The sequence below is a fragment of the Elephas maximus genome, chromosome 17, assembly GCF_024166365.1.
Source record: "Elephas maximus indicus isolate mEleMax1 chromosome 17, mEleMax1 primary haplotype, whole genome shotgun sequence".
NCBI classification, from domain to species: Eukaryota; Metazoa; Chordata; class Mammalia; order Proboscidea; family Elephantidae; genus Elephas; species Elephas maximus.
Window position 1 is genome coordinate 24,627,094 of NC_064835.1, and position 19,117 is coordinate 24,646,210.

The 19,117-nt window shown below is 37.2% G+C and overlaps 1 protein-coding gene across 1 annotated transcript; it reads right to left on the reverse strand.

Annotated features, from left to right (window-relative positions):
- Window positions 1-14,088: 14,088 nt before the first annotated feature.
- LOC126060590 (olfactory receptor 8B8-like) lies at window positions 14,089-15,036 on the reverse strand. Its single transcript, XM_049856793.1, has one exon. It carries the CDS (start codon window positions 15,034-15,036, stop codon window positions 14,089-14,091), a length of 948 nt encoding a protein of 315 aa, XP_049712750.1.
- Between the last annotated feature and the right edge of the window lie 4,081 nt (window positions 15,037-19,117).

The following is a 19,117-nucleotide window of genomic DNA, read 5'->3' on the forward strand; positions in this document are numbered from 1 at the left end:
GCATAGACAAGTGAGCACCTCCAACACTGCATCTGTTTGTTGAAACATTTCAATTGATAGTCCATCAATTTCTGGAGCTTTGTTTTTGTCAATGCCTTCAGAGCAGCTTGGAATTCTTCCTTTAGTACCATCTGTTCCTCATCATATGCCACCTCTTGAAATGGTTGAACATTGACTAATTCTTTTGGGTATAATGATTCTGTGTATTCCTCCCATCTTCTTTTGATGCTTCCCCAGTCATTTAATATTTTCTCCACAGAATCCTTCACTATTGCAACTCGAGGCTTGAGTCATTAGTCTTGTAAAATTCTCTCATGTGATCTCCAGCATCATTTCTATCATCAAGGCCATGTTTTCCAACTACCAGTCCTTCTTCCCACTAGTCCTTCTTCTTTGTTTCCAGCTTTCACATTCCAATCAACAGTAATTATCAGTGGATCTTGATTGCATGTTTGATCAGTTTCAGACTGCAGAATTTGGTAAAAGTTTTCAATTTCTTCATCTTTGGCTTTAGTGGTTGGTGCATAAATTTGAATAGTAGCTGTACTAACGGGTCTTCCTTGTAGGTGTATGGATATTGTCCTATCGCTGACAGCCTTGTACTTCAGTATAGATCTTGAAATGTTCTTTTGATGATGAATGCAACACCATTCCTCTTCACATTGTCATTCCCGGCATAGTAGATTATATGATTGTCTGATTCAAAATGGTAAATGCCAGTCTGCTTTAGCTCACTAATACCTAAGACATTAGTGTTTATATTTTCCATTTCATTTTTTTATGATTTCCAATTTTCCTTCATGCATACTTCATTCATTTTATGTTCCTATTATTAATGGATGTTTGCAGCTGTTTCTTCTCATTTTGAGTCATGCTCCATCAGCAAATGAAGGTCTGAAAATCTTAACTCCATCCACATCATTAAGGTGGACTCTATTTTGAGGAGGTAGCTCTTCCCCAGCCATATTTTAAGTGCCTTCTAACCTGAGGGACTCATCTTCCAGCATTATATCAGACAATGTTCCATTGCTGTTCATAAGGTTTTCACTGGTTAATTTTTTTTTCAGAAGTAGACTGCCAGACCCTTCTGCCTAGGCTGTCTTAGTCTGGAAACTTAGCTGAAACCTGTCTACTGTGGGTGACTTTGCTAATATGTGAATACTGGTGGCATATCTTTCAATACCACAGCAATACAAAACACACACAAGCCCTCGTAGTACAATAAACTGACAGGCAGGTATATATGTGTATATATATATATATATATATATATATATATATATAAATATGTATGTATATATATACACACATATAGACAGAGACAGCTAGAGAGAGACAAAGATGCTTATGTGAATAAAAAAGGGTCATGTGGTTGTAGACACTGGAAAGTCCCAAGTTCGTGGGATAGGCATCAGGCTAGAGGCTTCCCCTGATTCACGTAGCTGCAGGGTTGATGACCCCAAAATCAGCAGATCAGATGGCAGGTTGCTGGCTTGTGGGCTGTGGAGGCTGATGAATCCAAGAGCAGCAGATAAAATGACAGGCTACAAACTTAAGTTCCAAAAACTAGAGGTCAGATAATGATGAGCTAAAGGCAGGATCCAGTGAAAAGCAAAAGCCTGTGAGATTTGCCAGAAAGTCCACCTATATTGCTTGCAGGCTGTACCCCCAATGAATCTCCTTTTCAAAGGATTGGCAGCTCACAACAGATCTCATCATGGAGGTGATCACATTATATCAGATCTCATTGTAGAGGTGATTACATCATTAAAAAGCTACCAAACTATATCATAACCACCAAACCACTGAGGATCATAGCCCAACAAAGTTGACACGCAACTTTAATGATCACAGTCCACCCCTTGACAACTTGGCACCTGTACTGATGTCCTTAAACCATACATAATCTCAGAATAAAGACCGTTATAAAGTCATACTTGCACCAAACATAATAAAGCTTTTGTGAGTATGCTTACGTTAAATGAGTGGGACAAGGGAGGATCCCTACTGAATAGATTCCTCTTTTCCTGATGGGTCTGGGAAAGAGAAGGTAGGGGGAGATGCTGATAAGATCATATAATTCAGTTGTGAGTATTGATTGCTAACAGAGTTAATTGTGATTTAAAAAACTGTAATTGTAGAAGCTCTAACTGTGAATGTGTGGACTAAGGGGGAGGCACTGCTGGACTTGAGTACAGTGGCTGAACCTGATGTTCCTTAAAGGTTTTGCTATGCTGATACCTCGTGAGGCTCAGAGCAAAGGACTAATCTTCTCTCAGTTAAATTTTACCAAACACCAAGCAGGGTGAAGCCAAAATGATTATTAGAGACTCTGATCAAATCAGGTAGACACCCTCAGCAGACCTGAGTGGCTGGTACCTGAGTAACTTCACCCTTAGGGCTCTTTGCGCTACTGCAGAACAAATTGTTTATTCTATTTTGGACTGGTAAAATGATTGGGAGGGGAAAGCTATCCTAGAAATATAAAAAAATCATGACTAGAAAAGCCAGGGGATGGCTTGTGGTGTGATAGATCACTTTCGTGTGCGGTACGTATGCATGTATATACGCTTCATGGGTTTGGCTTCTCTAGAGAACTCAGCCTAAGACACAGGTATGTAAGGAGGGTTTAACATTAGAAAATCAATCAATGCAATTCACCACTTAAATAGAACAAAAGAAATAAGTCACATGATCATCTCAATCAATGAAGAAAAAGCATTTGATAAAGTCCAACACCCATTCTTAGAAAAAATTCTCAATAAAGTAGGAATAGAAAAGAAATCCCTTCAACATAATAAACAGCATCTATACAAAACCAACAGAACTCCTGTTAAGAGCTTTGGCTGCTAACCCAAAGGTCAGCAGTTTGAATCCACCAAGCAATCCTTTGAAACTCTGTGGGAGTTCTACTCTGTCCTATAGGGTCCATATGAGTCAGAATCAACCTGACAGCAATGGATTTTTTTTTTTTTTTATGGGCTATACAAAACCAACAGCCAACATCATTCTCAATGGAGAGGGCTGAAAACATTCGCCCTGAGAGTGGGAGCCTAACAAGTAGGCCCTTTATCAGCACTCCTATTTAACATTGTACTAGAAGTCAAAGCTACAGCAATAAGGCGAGAAAAAGAAATAAGGGCATCCAAATTGAAATGGAAGGAGTAAAACTATCCATATTCACGGATGATATGATACTATATATACAGAACCCCAAAGATCCCACAAAAAGCTGTTGGAACCAATAGAAAGATTCAGCAGAGTAGCAGGATACAAGATGAACATACAAAAATCAGTTGGACCCCTAGACATCATCAAAAAGAATTTCAAAAAGGCAATCAGGAAAACAACACTATTTATAGTAGCCCCTAAAAAGATAAAATAAGAATAAATCAAACTGGGGATGTAAAAGACCTATACAAAGAAAACTGCATAACACTACTGCAAGAAACCAAAAGAGACTTAAATAAATAGAAAACATACCATGCTCATGGAGAGAAAGATTCAACATTGTGCAAATGTCAGTTCTACCCTAAGTGATCTACAGATATAATGCAATCCTGATTCAAATACCAACAGAATGCTTTAATGAAATGAGAAAACTAATCATCAACCTTATATAGAAAGAAAAAAAAAAAGACCCAGATAAGTAAAGCATTATTGAAGAAAAAGAACAAAGAGGAGCCCTCATACTACCTGATCTCAGGATCTACTACACAACCACGTTAGTTTAAACAGTCTTGAACTGATACAATAACAGACACACAGACCAATGGAATAGAGTTGAGAACCCATATGTAATTTTTTTTTTATGCTCAGCTGATCTTTGACAAAGGATGAAACTTCATTAAATGGGGAAAAAAAAGTCTCTAAAACAAACGGTGCTGACAAAATCAGATGTCCATCTGTAAAAAAATGAAACAGGACCCATACCTCACACCATACACAAAAACTAACTCAAAATGGATCAGAGACATAAATATAAAACCTAAAACTACAAAGATCATAGAAGAAAAAACAGGGACAATGCTAGAGGCCCTAATACATTGCATAAACATAAGTCATAAGTAACAATACGGAAACCCTGGTGGCATAGGGGTTAAGTGCTACAGCTGCTAACCAAAAGGTCAGCAGTTCAGATCTGCCAGGTGCTTCTTGGAAACTCTACGGGGCAGTTCTACTCTGTCCTATAAAGTTGCTATGAGTCAGAATCGACTCGACGGCAGCGGGTTTGGGTTTGGTTTTATGTAATGATACATAATCACCAGAAGATAAACTAGATAACTGGGAGCTCCTAAAAATAACACACTTACACTCATCAAGAGACTTCAGCAAAAGAGTAAAAAGAGAACCTACAGATTGGGAATAAATTTTTGGCTATGACATATTTGGCAAGAGCTTAATCTCTAAAACCTATAAAATACTTCAATGCTTCAACAAAAAAAAATGATTGAATCAAAACATGAGTAAAGGATATGAACAGACACTTCACTGAAGAAGACATTCAGGTAACTAATAGAAAAAAAAATGAGTAAATGCTCACAATCATGAGACATTAGAGAAATGCAATCAAAACTACAATGAGATACTTTTACCCTGACATTAATGGCACAAATTAAAACAAACAAACAAAAAAAGAAAAAAAACCTAGAGAATTACAAATGGTGGAGAGATTGTGGGGAGATTGAAACTCTTATGCACTGTTGGTGAGAATGTAGAATGGTACAACCACTATGGAAAATGATATGAGGCTTCCTTAAAAAGCTAGAAATAGAAATACCAGAGATCCAGCAATCACGTTCCTCGGAATATATCCTAGAGAAATGAGAGCTGTTGCCTGAATAGAAATATGTACACTCATGCTCCTTGTAGTATTATTCACAACAGCAAAAATATTGAAATAACCCAAGTGCCCATCAACAGAGGAATGAATAAACAAATTATGGTACATACAATGGAATACCACACAATGATACAGGACAATGAGGAATCCACAAAATATCTCACAATATGGATGAATCTGGAGGGCTTTATGCTGAGTGAAACAAGTCCATCATAAAAGCACAAACATTGTATAAGACCACTACTGTAAAAACTAAAAAAAATTTTACCCACGAAAAAGAACAATCATTGATGGTTACAAGGGAGGGGAGGTGGGGAGAGGGAAATTACTAACTAGATGGTAGACAAGTGTTAACTTAGGTGAAGGGGAAGACAATACAACTTGCCCAAGACAAAATCATAGAAGCTTCCTAAATGCATCTAAACACTCCAAGGGACTAAGTTTCTGAGCTTAGGGCTGGGGACCATGGTCTCGAGGGATATCTAGGTCTTTTGGCAAAACAGTACGTAAAGAAAATATTCTACATCCTACTTTGTTGAGTAATGTCCGGAATCTTAAAAACATGTGAATGGTCATTGAAGATACATTTACTGGCCCCACCCCATCTGTAGCAAAGGAGAATAAAGAAAACCAAAGATACAAGAAAAAAATATTAGTCCAAAGGACTGATGGACCACATGAGCCACAGACTTCACCAACCTGAGCCCAGAAGAATTAGATGATGTCTGCCTACCATCGGCTGTTCTGACAGGAATCACAATAGACGGCCTTGGACAGAGTGGGAGTAAAATATAGAACAAATTCAAATTCACAAAAAAGTACCAGAATTATTGGTCTGACAGAGATTGGAGGAACCCCTGAGATTACAGCCCCTGGACAGCCTGCTAACTCAGAATTGAAGCCACTCCCAAAGCTCACATTTCACCCAAAGATTAGACAGGTCTTTAAAACAAACAATAACACATGTGAGGAATGTGCTTCTTAGTTCAATCAGCTATGTAAGACCCAATGGGCAACACCTGCCCAAAAGCAAAGAGGAGAAGGCAAGGGATAGGAAAACTGGGCAAATGGACACAGGGAACCTGGGGTGGAAAGAGGGAAATGCTTACACATCGTGAGGATTGCAACCAATGTCACAAAACAATTTGGTATAAATCTTTATCTGCTGTGTAAACTTTCACTTAAGCACAACAAAATAAAAAATAAAAAAAAAAAACTTTACCAAAAATGAAAAGACATACTACAGATTGGGAGATTATCTTCAGAAACCGTATATCTGATAAGAATCTAATAACATTATATATATGTCTTTGAAAATATGACAAAAACTCAAATAACCCAATCGTAAAATGTGCAAAGAACTTGAATACACACTTCTCAAGATGTTCAAATGGCCAACAAACACATGAAAAGATGCAAATCAAAACCATAACGAGGTACCATTTCACTTCCACTAGGATGGCTAAGATAAAAAACACAGTAAATAACAAATGTTGATGAGGGTGTGAGGAAATTGGAACCCTTATCCATTGCTGGTGGGAATATAAAATGGTGCAGACACTGGGGAAAACAGTGTGGCAGTTCCTCAAAAAACTAAAAATAGAACTACCATATGACTCTGCATTTCCACTTCTAGGTATCTAACCAAAAGACCCCAAAGCAGAGTCTCAAACAGAGACTTGTACACCAAAGTCCATTGCAGCATTATTCACAAGAGCAAAAAGGTGGAAACAACCTAAATGTTCAAAAACAGATGAGTGGATGAAAAAAATGTGGTACATACATGCAATGGAATGCTTATTCAGCCAGTAGGATAAACGAAGTGTTGATACATGCTACAATATGGACTGAGCTTGAAGAAATTATGCTGAATGAAATAAGTCAATCACAAAAGGACAATATTGTGTGACCTCATATAAAAAGACAAGAACAGGCAAATGTATAGAGACCAAAGTCTATTAGTGATTATCAGGGACAGGAAGGAGGAGGAAAGGCGGGTTATGGCTCATGGAATACTGAATTTCGGTTTACAATGATGAAAAATTTGCACTGATTAAGAGTAGGGTTGCACAGTCAAATATCGTAAGTGTTAATAATTTACACACTTGTAAAAAGTTGAATTAACAAAAGTTGTGTGATAGATGTATTTGCAACAACAACAAAAAGTGTAGCTGCTAAGGTTGCTTTGTACAGCCAAACAATGCATGGGTTTGGTTCCTTGGTTTGGAGGTTTAGGGTCATGATTTCATGAGACATCCTAGTTAATTGGCCTACTAAAGGGTTTAGTGCTTTTGTTCTGCCTCCTAGTTCATTTCAAAGTGCCTGCAGTCCTTAAAGCTTGCAAGCAGCTATCCAAGGCACAATAATTCGTTTCTATTCTCCTGCAGCAACAGAAGGAAAGTCAGGAATAAGAGGAGGAAATGGAACATGTGGCTAATTGTCCCCTTGAACAATTGCCTCCTTTGCCATGATACTAGAAGAACTGGATGGTGCCTGGCTACTATTACTAAACATTTTGACCAAAGATTCTCTAGAAGAATACTGATCAAAAGAGGTTAAATTCTTATGGACTCCAGATGTTCTAGAGTCATGGAGGCTGGATGAACCCCAAAACTATTTCCCTGAGATAATCTTTAAACCTTAAACCAAGAATATCCTAAAGTCCTCTTAAAAACTATAGCTTAACTGTTAAAAAAAAAAAAGGTCTGCCTTAAGCATTGTACTCTTTTAAGAACTATCTGTATGGGATCAAATTGACAACAGCAACTTAGAAAGATTAGATGGAATTTAGGGGGCAGTGAGTTTATGATAAAAGGGAAGGAATAACTCAGAAAAGGAGGATGAGAATGGTTGCACAACTCGAAGAATATAATCAGTGTCATTGAATTTTACTTGCAGAAACTGTTGAATTGGTGTATATTTTGCTATGTATATTCTCAACAACAACAAAATAAGTAAATAAAAAAAGAAATGCTTACATGTATATGTGTCTATTTACACACACTTCTTATATGTATATATATGGGGGTGCAGGTGTCAAGCTATACTTATATAAAGAAAATTTTCACGTTAGTTGAAAGGAATCAGATTCTCAAAATAAGGAGAACCTTCAAATACAAAACGAAGACTCACACTATCACAATTGTGGTGAGTTTGTTTGTTTTAGTGGAAACAGTAAACCACGAGAGCTGGAATAGACCAATACTTGGGCATGGAATTTCTAATATAACAAAACTAAGTTTATGCCTTTTGGAATTTTAAGTTTCCATTGGGAACTTCTTCTTTGCTATCTATCTCTTGTTCAGGATCTTTCTAATATATATATTATTTTGAAATTACTAGGCTCACTAAATTAGGTAAGAAAAGGGAAATTTTGAAAGGTTAGCAGTTTGAATCCACCAGCTCTCCTTGTAAACCTTGTGGGGCAGTTCTGCTCTGTACTATAAGGTCACTACGAGTTGGAGTCAACTTGACAGCCTTGTTTATTTATTTATTTGATGTTGGTTAGAATCAAAAATTCAAATAATATCAAGTGTTAACAAGGGTGTGAAGAACTGGGGACCTCAGCTGCTGATAAGACTGTAAAACAATGCAGCCACTGTGAAAAAGATTGGTATTTCTTCAGATGATTAAACATACAGTAGCCATGTTATTGTTGTTGTTGTTAGGTGCCTGTCAAGTCAGTTCCAACTCAAAGTTACCCTATGTCCAACAGAGCACAACACTGCCTGGTCCTGTTCCATGTTCGCAATCATTTTTATGCTTGAGCCCATTGTTACAGCCACCGTGTCAATCCATCTCATTGAGGTTCTTCTTTTTCACTGATCCTTTACTTTACCAAGCATGATGTCCTACTCCAGGGACTGATCCCTCCTGATAACATGTCCCAGGTATGTGAGATATAGTCTCACTATTCTTATTTCTGAGGAACATTCTGGTTGTACTTCTTCCAAGACAGATTTGTTCATTCTTTTGACAGTTCATAGTTCTTGGTATATGGAGTATTCTTTGCCAGCACCACAAAGCATCAATTCTTCTTTGGTCTTCCTTATTCATCATATGAGTAGCCATATGACCCAGCAATTCCACTCCCAAGTATGTAACCAGGAGAAATGAAAACATATGTCCACACAAAAACTTGTACACAATTGTTTATAGTAGCATTATCAATAATAGCCAAAAGGTGGAAATAACTCGTGTCTTTCAATGGATAAATGGATAAACAAAATTAGACTATCCATTCAATTGTGGAGATTATTGTACAACTCTCTGAATATGCTACAAACCATTGAGTTGTGCACTTTAAATGGATGAATTGTATGGTAAATTAATTATATCTCAATAAAATTGCTAATAAAAAGATGCAAGCTGCCATTATTCCTACAGCTTCTAGGAAGTAATTTCTACCCACAAATAGGGAGCTTGGAAGTGGGTCTTTCCCAAGTTGAGGCTTTGATGAGAACCTAACCATGGCCAACAACTTTATTGCAATCTTTCTCGCAATCTTGTCAGAACCAACACTGTTCATGTCTTAATACTCAAAACTGTGAATATGTCATCTTATATGGAAAAAATATCCCAGATTTTCTGGATGGACCCTTAGGCAAAAGGGTCAGAGTTGGAAAAGGAGATGACAGAGGTCAGAGTAATGTAACCCCGATCCAAGGAATGTGGTTTGCCTCTAGATTCCAGAAAATACAAGAAACAGATTCTTCCCTAGAACCTCCAGAAGAAATGTATCTCTGCCATTCCCTTGATTTTAGCCCATGAGACTCATTTGAGGTTTGTGATCTTCAGGATTTAAGATAATAAATTTGTATTGTTTTAAGCCACTACATTTGTGGTAATTTATAACAGCAACAATAAGAAATTAATACATTAGGAAAATACAAATTACAACTCTAATAAAATACCACCACACCAATATTAGAATGAAATGAAAAAGTTGACCACACTAAATATGAGCATGGATGTAGAGGAACTGGAACTCTCATACTCTGCCTACAGCAATGGAAGATGATAGTACTTTAGTAAAAAAAAAAAAAGTGACAGTATTTTTTTTTTAAGTTATGTATACATCAGCCATTCAATTCTTCTGTACTTACCCAAGAGAAATCAAGGCATATATCCATACAAAGACTTGTAAGTGAATGTTTAAAGCATCTTTATTTGTAATAGCAGAAATTGGTTACAACTCAAATGTCCCTCAACAGAAGAATGAAAACAAATTGTGGTATATCTGTGCAATGGAATACTACTAAGCAATAAAGAAGGAACTATGGATACATGTAAAAACATGGATCAATCTCAAAATATTTATACCGAGTGAAGGAAGCAAGGCCAAAAATATGTGTACACCTTCTCCTCACAACATGGTTATGTTTCAAAGACCAGATCATTGTGCAAATCGGTGTTATGCAAAAATGAAGGATGGCCACATCAGATCACAAAATGGAAGATTACTACATCTATTACATAACTGCCAGGTTACATCGTTATATAATTGCCAAGTTACATCATTACACAACGGCCAAATTATGTCATTGCATAACCACCAAATCACTGAGAATCATGGCCCAGGTGAACTGTCACAGAACCTTAACCGTTTTGCACCTCTGCATTCATTACTGCCAGACCTATGTTGTTAAAGCACAGAATAGTTGGACAGTACATTATTTACTATTGTTGTAAATGCAAAATTTCAGATAACGAGATAGTTGATAAGCAAGGGGAAGGTGATTTATAGGGTTTCATGTATATATTATGTGACAGAACACACAAGAGAATCTATGACATAAAGCTGTCAGTGGTTGCCTGGGGACAAGATAGGAAAATAAAAAAAAAACATAACTAATGTTTAATGAGACTTTTATAGCCAAAGGGCCCTGGTGGTGCAGTGGTTAAACATTTGGCTGCTAACCAAAAGGTTGGCAGTTCAAATCCACCAGCCATCCCTTGGAAACTCTATGGGGGCAGTTCTGCTCTGTCCTATACAGTCGTTGGAATCAACTTCATGGCAATGAGTTTTTATACAGTCGAGACAAATGCATTCAATTTAACAGCTACTTAATGAGCCAGTGCTGTTAAAAATCAGTAAAAGGACAAAAGTAAAATAAATTCGTGAAATAATGTCTACCTTTAAAAAGTCTGAAGATGTTTGAGAAAAGCACTAATGAAAACAATTTTATTTACTTTGATTTTGTGTAATTATTTGAATGAATTGAATGTATATCTTCATTTTCTTTTATTTTGAAAAATTATATAGTTACTCTATATAAATGCCCTAAATAAGAGAAAATATTAGTCCCCATTTTACCAATGAGAAACCTCAGGCTCATAGAAGTTATGGATTGTTCAATATTACCCATGTAAATAGCTAAAACAGGACTAAAGCATCAGTCTTTTGAGCTTAAATATGAAGTTCTTTCAACTATACTGTATCACCTTTAGATCAAAGACACCTAGACATAATTTGGGAGAATAATTTAAATTTTTGTAAATTATGATTAAACAGATGGCTAGTTTCTGTTTTCTTTTAAAAATCAGATACTAAAAGTCCTGGGAATATAATAGGATAATTAATGTATTATCAGAATAACTTTGTGATAAGTTTTAATATTAATAATTATTTATGCTATCTTGAATGAAAATCTGAGGCTTCTTTATCAAGGCACACTATTATTACCTGAAGCAATAACTATATCAATTCCCCTTGTCTCAATCTGGCAGAGGAACATAAGGGCCAGATGGTTAGGCCTGTAAGTGCAGGAGAAGAGCCCTGAGATTATGAATCTAGCAGTTCCTACAGGACACGTTGCACAGCAGCCCTTCTCCTTCTGAGAAAGAGAAAACTAATCTCTCTGATACAAACAAATTCTTCTAAGGCGGTGGAAAGTCCCTGGATTATTACCCAATAGAATGTAAATAAATGTCTCCAGCAGGAAGATAGGACAAATGTCTCCATGTTTACAACTCCCTCCATGGATAAAGGTCGTATTCCCCATTGTCATGTAACACAGTCATGGGGAAATAAGTATTTCCAGAATTCTCTCCCTGTGTTCAGTCATCATTTAACTTCAAAGATTTATCCATTAACCAGGGTTCCAGAAAATTTTCTCAGAAAGCCCTACCGGTACAGAGACATGAGAATATTTATTCCCTGATACCTTGATAAACATTATTTTAGATACAGCCTTGGAATTCAAAGTCTGGTGAATTAGAAGAAGAATGGATAAAGAAGGATCAAAAAATCTTTCATTAAAAGTAATTTTAATAGGTATAACTTTTTAATGTTGAGTTTGATATTACCATATTTAGGATTAACAAAAAAAAATCCAACTTTATTTTTCCTACTTCCGAATTCCAAACCTATATATTTCGTGATATTTTTATATGTTGGATAAAGGCATTTTTTTTTTCCCAACAAAGTAACCCTTAAAACTTTTTCCATATCTACTAGAGGTATTAACGTATTGAGCTCCCTTTCTTAATCCTTTTCTTTTCAGTTAATTTATAAAATGTAAAAGAATTCATAAATACTTCCCTTCTTTAAAAAAAAAAATCTGCTTTGTAGATTAAAAACTTGGGTAAATGCTTTGAGAATTATCTTCTTTTAGAGGTTTGGAGACTGCTATTTGGCCCAGTCTTCCAAAGAGAACAATACTCCGTAAAGATGGAGACTTTGCTCAAAATAAATTATTTTTCTTTATTTAAATACTTACCTTTTAAAACATTGCCCAACCACACTGACTCGTTTTCTGTCCCTTACACTTATCAAGATTTAATTCCTGATTTTGAGACTTTGCACAGCTGCTGCCTCTGCCTGGAGTGCTCTATGTGTATACTTCATGGGACTCACTCCTCCTTGTCAGTGGGGCCTCAGCTTAAATGCATCCTCCCTAGAAAAGTCCTTCCTGACCACCCAATCCAAAGTAACCACACAATCATTCCTATATTACCTGCAGAGGTCTTCTCTGAAATATTTATACTTACAACCAAACCAAATAACCAAACCCAGTGATGTCGAGTCGAGTCCGACTCATAGTGACCCTATAGGACAGAGTAGAACTGTCCCATAGAGTTCCCAAGGAGTACCTGGTGGATTCAAACTGCCAACCCTTTGGTTAGCAACCATAGCACTTAACCACTACACCACCAGGGTTTCCATTTAAACTTAAGTTTATTTATTTTCATCAGCTATCTCTTCCTCTTGCCCACTTGCACACCAACTCTATTCCACTGTAGACGATTAACCCTATGAGTGTACAGACCATTTATGGGTTGTTTACAACTATTGTTGATATTTTTAAACAGAGCCTGGTCCAGGATAGATACCCAGTTTATAGCTATTGATTAAATAAACTGCATCATTTACACTAGGTAAACTTCTGAGACAAAAGTGAAAGTTAAAATAATAAAAGGAAAATGCCAACTGCTACAAAATTAGATTGTAAAGTCTATTTCAGGAAAGGACAAAGATTCCTCAACTAATAATGGGCAAACATTTCTAATAAAAAATACTTCCAATAAAGTTATATTATGTCCTGGTACCCATATTTCTTTCCCTGAATCCCAAAAGGTAAATCCCACTGTACGTTTCCTTTATGCCTTACTGCTTTAAATGATTATCTGTTTCTTGTTCTAGGACTTGGGTTCAGATGAAACTCTTTGGCCTCCCTTTACCATTCTCCCTTGAGAGCAGAGAGGAGTGTAAGAAGAGAATCCTGCATCTTCTCCCCTTTTAAGAACCAAAGGAACCTCCCAAAACAAAAACCTTTGCAATGAACATCCCAATAGATCACTCTCAGTTTCACAACCTCCGTAGTCTCTCAGTAGAGGTTTACAAATGAATGAGTAGATGAATGAATCTAAAGTCCACCTAAGTCATTGTCTCCATGACAGAACTTCTCAGGAATTCCAGACTTAGCCCAGTCAAAATTCTCACAAACTTACCATTTCTGGATTTATTATAATTGAACTTTTTCTACCTCAAACCTTACAATTTATGAAAATAAACTGGAGAAGGACAGAATGAATTAATTTCCCCACTCTGTATGTAAGGATGAACTGATCCACCTTCTCCTTATATTATCTTCATTTATGGAGTGATTTATATACTAAACTTAATTTACTCCATGGTTTAATTTATTTGAATTTCTATTTTAATTTATTACTATCCTCTCCACAAATTTATCCCTTGTGTGTTCTTACTAGGATTTGAAACCTATTTCTATCAGGGCTTTTATTTAGGAGAACACTTTTCTCTTCAAAGTCTTACTCAGTGCAACATGGACATCTTTGTTTCTCAAACTGTAGACAAAAGGATTCATCATTGGTGCTACAATGGTATAAAAAACTGTGCATATTTTCTCTTGATCGAGAGATCGAGCTGGAAAAGGCTTGAGATACGTAAATGCTGATGATCCAAAGAAAATAGAAACAGCAATTATGTGGGAGCTGCAGATACTGAAGGCTTTGGACCTACCTTCTGTAGAACGGATGTGGAAGATGTTGGAGAGGATGAGGGAGTAAGAGATGAAGACGATAAGACTGGGCACTATTACACTGATGCCTACTACAATAAAAGCTACCAGCTCATTGATGTAGGTGCTTGTGCAAGAGAGGTGGAGGAGGGGAGGTATGTCACACATGAAATGATTGATGACGTTGCCATTACAAAAAGTGAGTCTTAGCATGCACCCTGTGTGGGCCATGGCACCCACAAATCCCATTGCATAAGTGCCCATCATCAGAATGAGGCAGACCTGAGGGGACATGATGACCTTGTAAAGCAGGGGCTTGCAGATGGCCACATATCGATCATAGGCCATTGATGTTAGAACACAACATTCACTGATAACAAAGAAGGCAAAGAAATAGAGCTGAGCCATGCACTCTGAATAATAGATGTTATTCTTTTTTATGAAGCTTATTAACATTTTAGGCATTATAACAGAGACATAGCAGAGATCAGTGAAGGAAAGGTTGAAGAGAAAGTAGTACATGGGAGTGTGAAGGTGAGGATTCAGTCCAATTACAACAAGCAACCCAATGTTACCCACCACAGTGATTACAAAGATTCCTAAAAAAAGGAAGAAGAGAGGCACCTGAAGCTCTGGCTCTTGTGTTAAACCCAGCAGGATAAACTCAGTCACTAAGGAGTCATTTCCTGAGGCCATTCTTCTCCAGAACATATCTGTGGAACAGGACAAAAAAGTAACATTAAAATGAGTACCACGTACAAAAGAACAAATATTGTATGATCCTCTTATAAGGATTATCTAGAATTGGCAAATCCAGGAGATAAAAGATTAGTAGTTGCCAGGAGTTGAGGGAGAAGGATATGGGCGGTAAGAATACAATATATATATTCATATATATTAACTGGTATGTTTTAGTTCATTCATCCATTCAACATACTCTTATTTGTTGGTTTTGGACCCATGGTATATCAGATACAGCACCACAGATACATACATAGAAAATACACTCCCCCTCTTTCAAGGACCTCACCTTACTAGAAAAGAAAAACCTCTAATAAATGAATAAATAAATAAACTGGTACTCAGTTCTCTCTCCTGAATCCCATTATAATGGTATTGAGATTGAAAATGAGCTCATCCTTCTGTGTGTCTTTCTTTTCTCCATTTGTAAAGGCTAAGAGAATGTTTACAGATGTTTATCGAAAAGACATAGAGGCAAAGTTCTGTATGGATCAGATTCAGGAACCCTGTAACCACCCTTGACTCTAAGCGTCTTTGCTCACTTCTGCATTGTCAGTCTACTAGGCTCACCTCAGGGCCAGTGGTGGTCTCAGCAGATAGGCGATGTGGCATGTCCAAGATTGTTAGGCTTCCATAGGTGAGGTTTGGAAGAAGACAATAAAAGTCAATACTTACCATCTGAGTAGAGACTTAAGTGGAAGACTTTTTAACTCCTTTCTCCTGATCCCATTGAGGGGAAAATATCTTTGATGTGTTTTAGAGGTAAACAGCCCTAACAAAGAATTCTTTTTATTGTTATTGTTTTTTAGCTCTCGACTGAGGGAACCAGGGCACCAACTATAAAACCCCAGTTTCTGAGAAGTCAGGAGTTACAGATCATGATTTCTGATGTTGCTTTGTCCAGAGTGTCCTCTCCAGCTTAAGAGGTAGTAAATAGCATCTGCTGGTGCCAAGAGAGCCACCTATTAATAAGGCCCAATGGTTTTTTATGAGTCAATAAATCCCAGAGACCTGATTAAAAATGGGAAAACATAAGTTTCCCCAGAATTTTCCCGAGAGATTAACCTTTGCAGAAAAAAGAAATGACTACTATACATTTGCAGCCTAGTCATAATAACAATTACTAACAATTGACTTATTGTGAATTTACTATTTTACATGCATTATGGCTTCTTACCAAATGAAGTAAGTTCCCAAATAAAAAGGCAACCTACAGACTGGGAAAAATTTTTGGCTACTGTATATCTGATCAGGGTCTAAAATCTATAAGATGTTGCAAAACCTCAACAACAAAAAGACAAATAACCCAATTAAGAAATGGGAAAATGATATGAGCAGACACTTCACCAAAGAAGACATTCAAGTGGCTACCAGATACATCAGTTAATGCTCATGATCATTAGCCATTTGAGAAATGCAAATCAAAACTACAATGAGATACCATCTCACTACAACAAGGCTGGCATTAAGCCAAAAAACACAAAGTAATAAATTTTGGAGAGGTTGTGGAAAGACCAGAACACTATACACTGCCAGTGGAAACGTAAAATGGTACGACCACTTTGATTTGGCACTTCCTTATAAAGCTGGAAATAGAAGTACCATACAATCCAGCAATCCCACTCCTTGGAATATATACCCTAGGGAAATAAGAGCCGTCACAAGAATAGATATATGCACACCGATGTTTATTGCAGCATTGTTTGTAATAGTAAAAAGACAGAAACAACCTAGGTGCCCATCAATGGACAAATGGATAAATAAATTGTGGTATATTCACACAGCAGTATACTACGGCAGTGATAAAGAACAACAATGAATCTGGGAAACATCTCATAACGTGGATGAATCTGGAAGGCATTATCCTGAATGAAATTAGTCACAAAAGAACAAATATTTTATGAGACCACTATTATAAGAACTCAAGAAAAGGCTTAAACACAGAAGAAAGCATTCTTTGATGGTTTTGAGGGTGGGGAGGGAGAGAAAGGGGTTTTCACAGACTAGATATTGGAAAAGAATTACCTTAGGTGAAGGGAAGCACAACACACAATACAGGAAAAGTCAGCACAACTGGCCTAAACCAAAAGCCAAGAAGTTCCCTGAACACAACCAAACACTTTAAGGGGCAGAGTAGTAGGTGCAGGGGTCTGGGAACCAAGGTTTCAGGGAACTTCTAGGTCAATTGGCATAACAAAGTTTATTAAGAAAACGTTCTGCATCCCACTTTGGTAACTGGCGTCTAGGGTCTTAAAAGCTAGCAAGCGGCCATCTAAGATGCGTAAATTTGTCCCAACCCAACTGGAGCAAAGGAGAATGAAGAACACCAAATACATGAGGAAAATATTAGCCCAAGAGACAGGAAAGGACACATAAACCAGAGACTCCATCAGCTTGAAACCAGAACTAGATGGTCCCCAGCTACCACCAATGATCACCCTGACAAGGAACACAACAGAGTCCCTGATGGAGCTGGAGAAAAGTGGGGTGTAGAATTCAAATTCTAGTAAAAAGATCAGGTTGAATGGTCTGACTGAGACTGGAGGAGCCCTGGAAGACATGACCCCAAACTCTCTTTAATCCAGAACTAAAACCCTTCCCAAAGCCAACTCTTCAGACAAAGATTAGAGTGAACTATAAGGCATAAAATGATATTCATGAAGAGTGTGTGTCTTAGTTCAGGTAGATGCCTGAGACTAAATGGCAGCTCCGTCTGGAGGAGAGATGAGAAGGTAGAAAGGGACAGGAGCTGGTTGAATGGACAAGAGAAATTCAGGGTGGAAAGGAAGAATGTACTGTCACATTACAGAGAAAGCAACTGGGGTCACATAACAATGTGTGTATGAATTTGTGTATGAAAAACTAACTCAAGTTGTAAACTTTCACCTAAAACACAATTTAAAAAAATCCCAAACAGAAAAGACAGATGACTTTTCCTGCATCCATACTGGGATGCTGCACCTTGAAGAATGCCTGGCATATATATCAGGTGCTCAGTAAGTATTTGTATAATAAAAGAATGGATATCGTTTTCCCATTTTTCCTGGAACCTGTACTGGATACCAAACAGAATTCTTGCCCCATAGACAAAAGCTTATGCAGTATCAATGTTTTTCTATGTACACCAGTGTGTGGGACAGGAGAATCATCAGGAAGGCATGAAACATCTACTGCTGAACCCTTAGAGGCTATCCAGCAGCACTCCAGATCTGAGGTATTGAGCTCAGAGAGAGAATTGAATTTCCCTCCTTCCTGAATATCACATAGAGCATGTCCACAGCTCTCAGAGAGGTCCCAGGGTCTCTCCATAGGCCTGCAGCAAAGACTCAAATAAAAAGGCAGCTCTAAATGCTAAAATCAAGGATCTGTTCATCCTGGGAGCCATTAGAAACCACCCAGATTTTTAGTTCTTTTTTTGGACAGGTTTTAAATAATCAAAGTGCTGATTTAAATTAATATAGAGAGTGTCTGCAGACTGAACTGGAGTAAGAAACACTGGAGATAAAGGCAGAAGACAATTTTAATGGTCAATGAATAATGCAAAAATACCCTTAATTAACAATATTATTGTAATTCAAAGAAACAAACATATAAAAGAGAGCTTACAAGAGAAGATTTACCACAACTTCTCACAAAGGGGATGGGATACAAATAGACAAAAATTTCCCTAGGATGTTAGCCTAGGTAGTTGGGTAGATGAGCGTGTTACTACAGACAGAATTCAGAAAGACAGGTAATGTTGGTAAAAATCATACATTCAGTTTCGAACAGGGTGGACTTGAGTTTACAGCTGAACATCCAAGCAGAGCTATACAGTAGGAAAATATATAAGATTAAAACTCAGGAAAAAAAAGTTAGAACAAGAGGTAAAGATCTGGGGATTACTTCCACAGAGATTTAAGCCATAGGATTAGTGAATTCAACGACAGAGGGTAAAGAAGAAAAGAGCAGAGGGCAAGAAAAAATATTTGGGGAATTCCTCAATGATCAGTTTTATACTTAGGATGATTTTACATCCAACCATTACTACAATGAGTTCCAACTATTAATC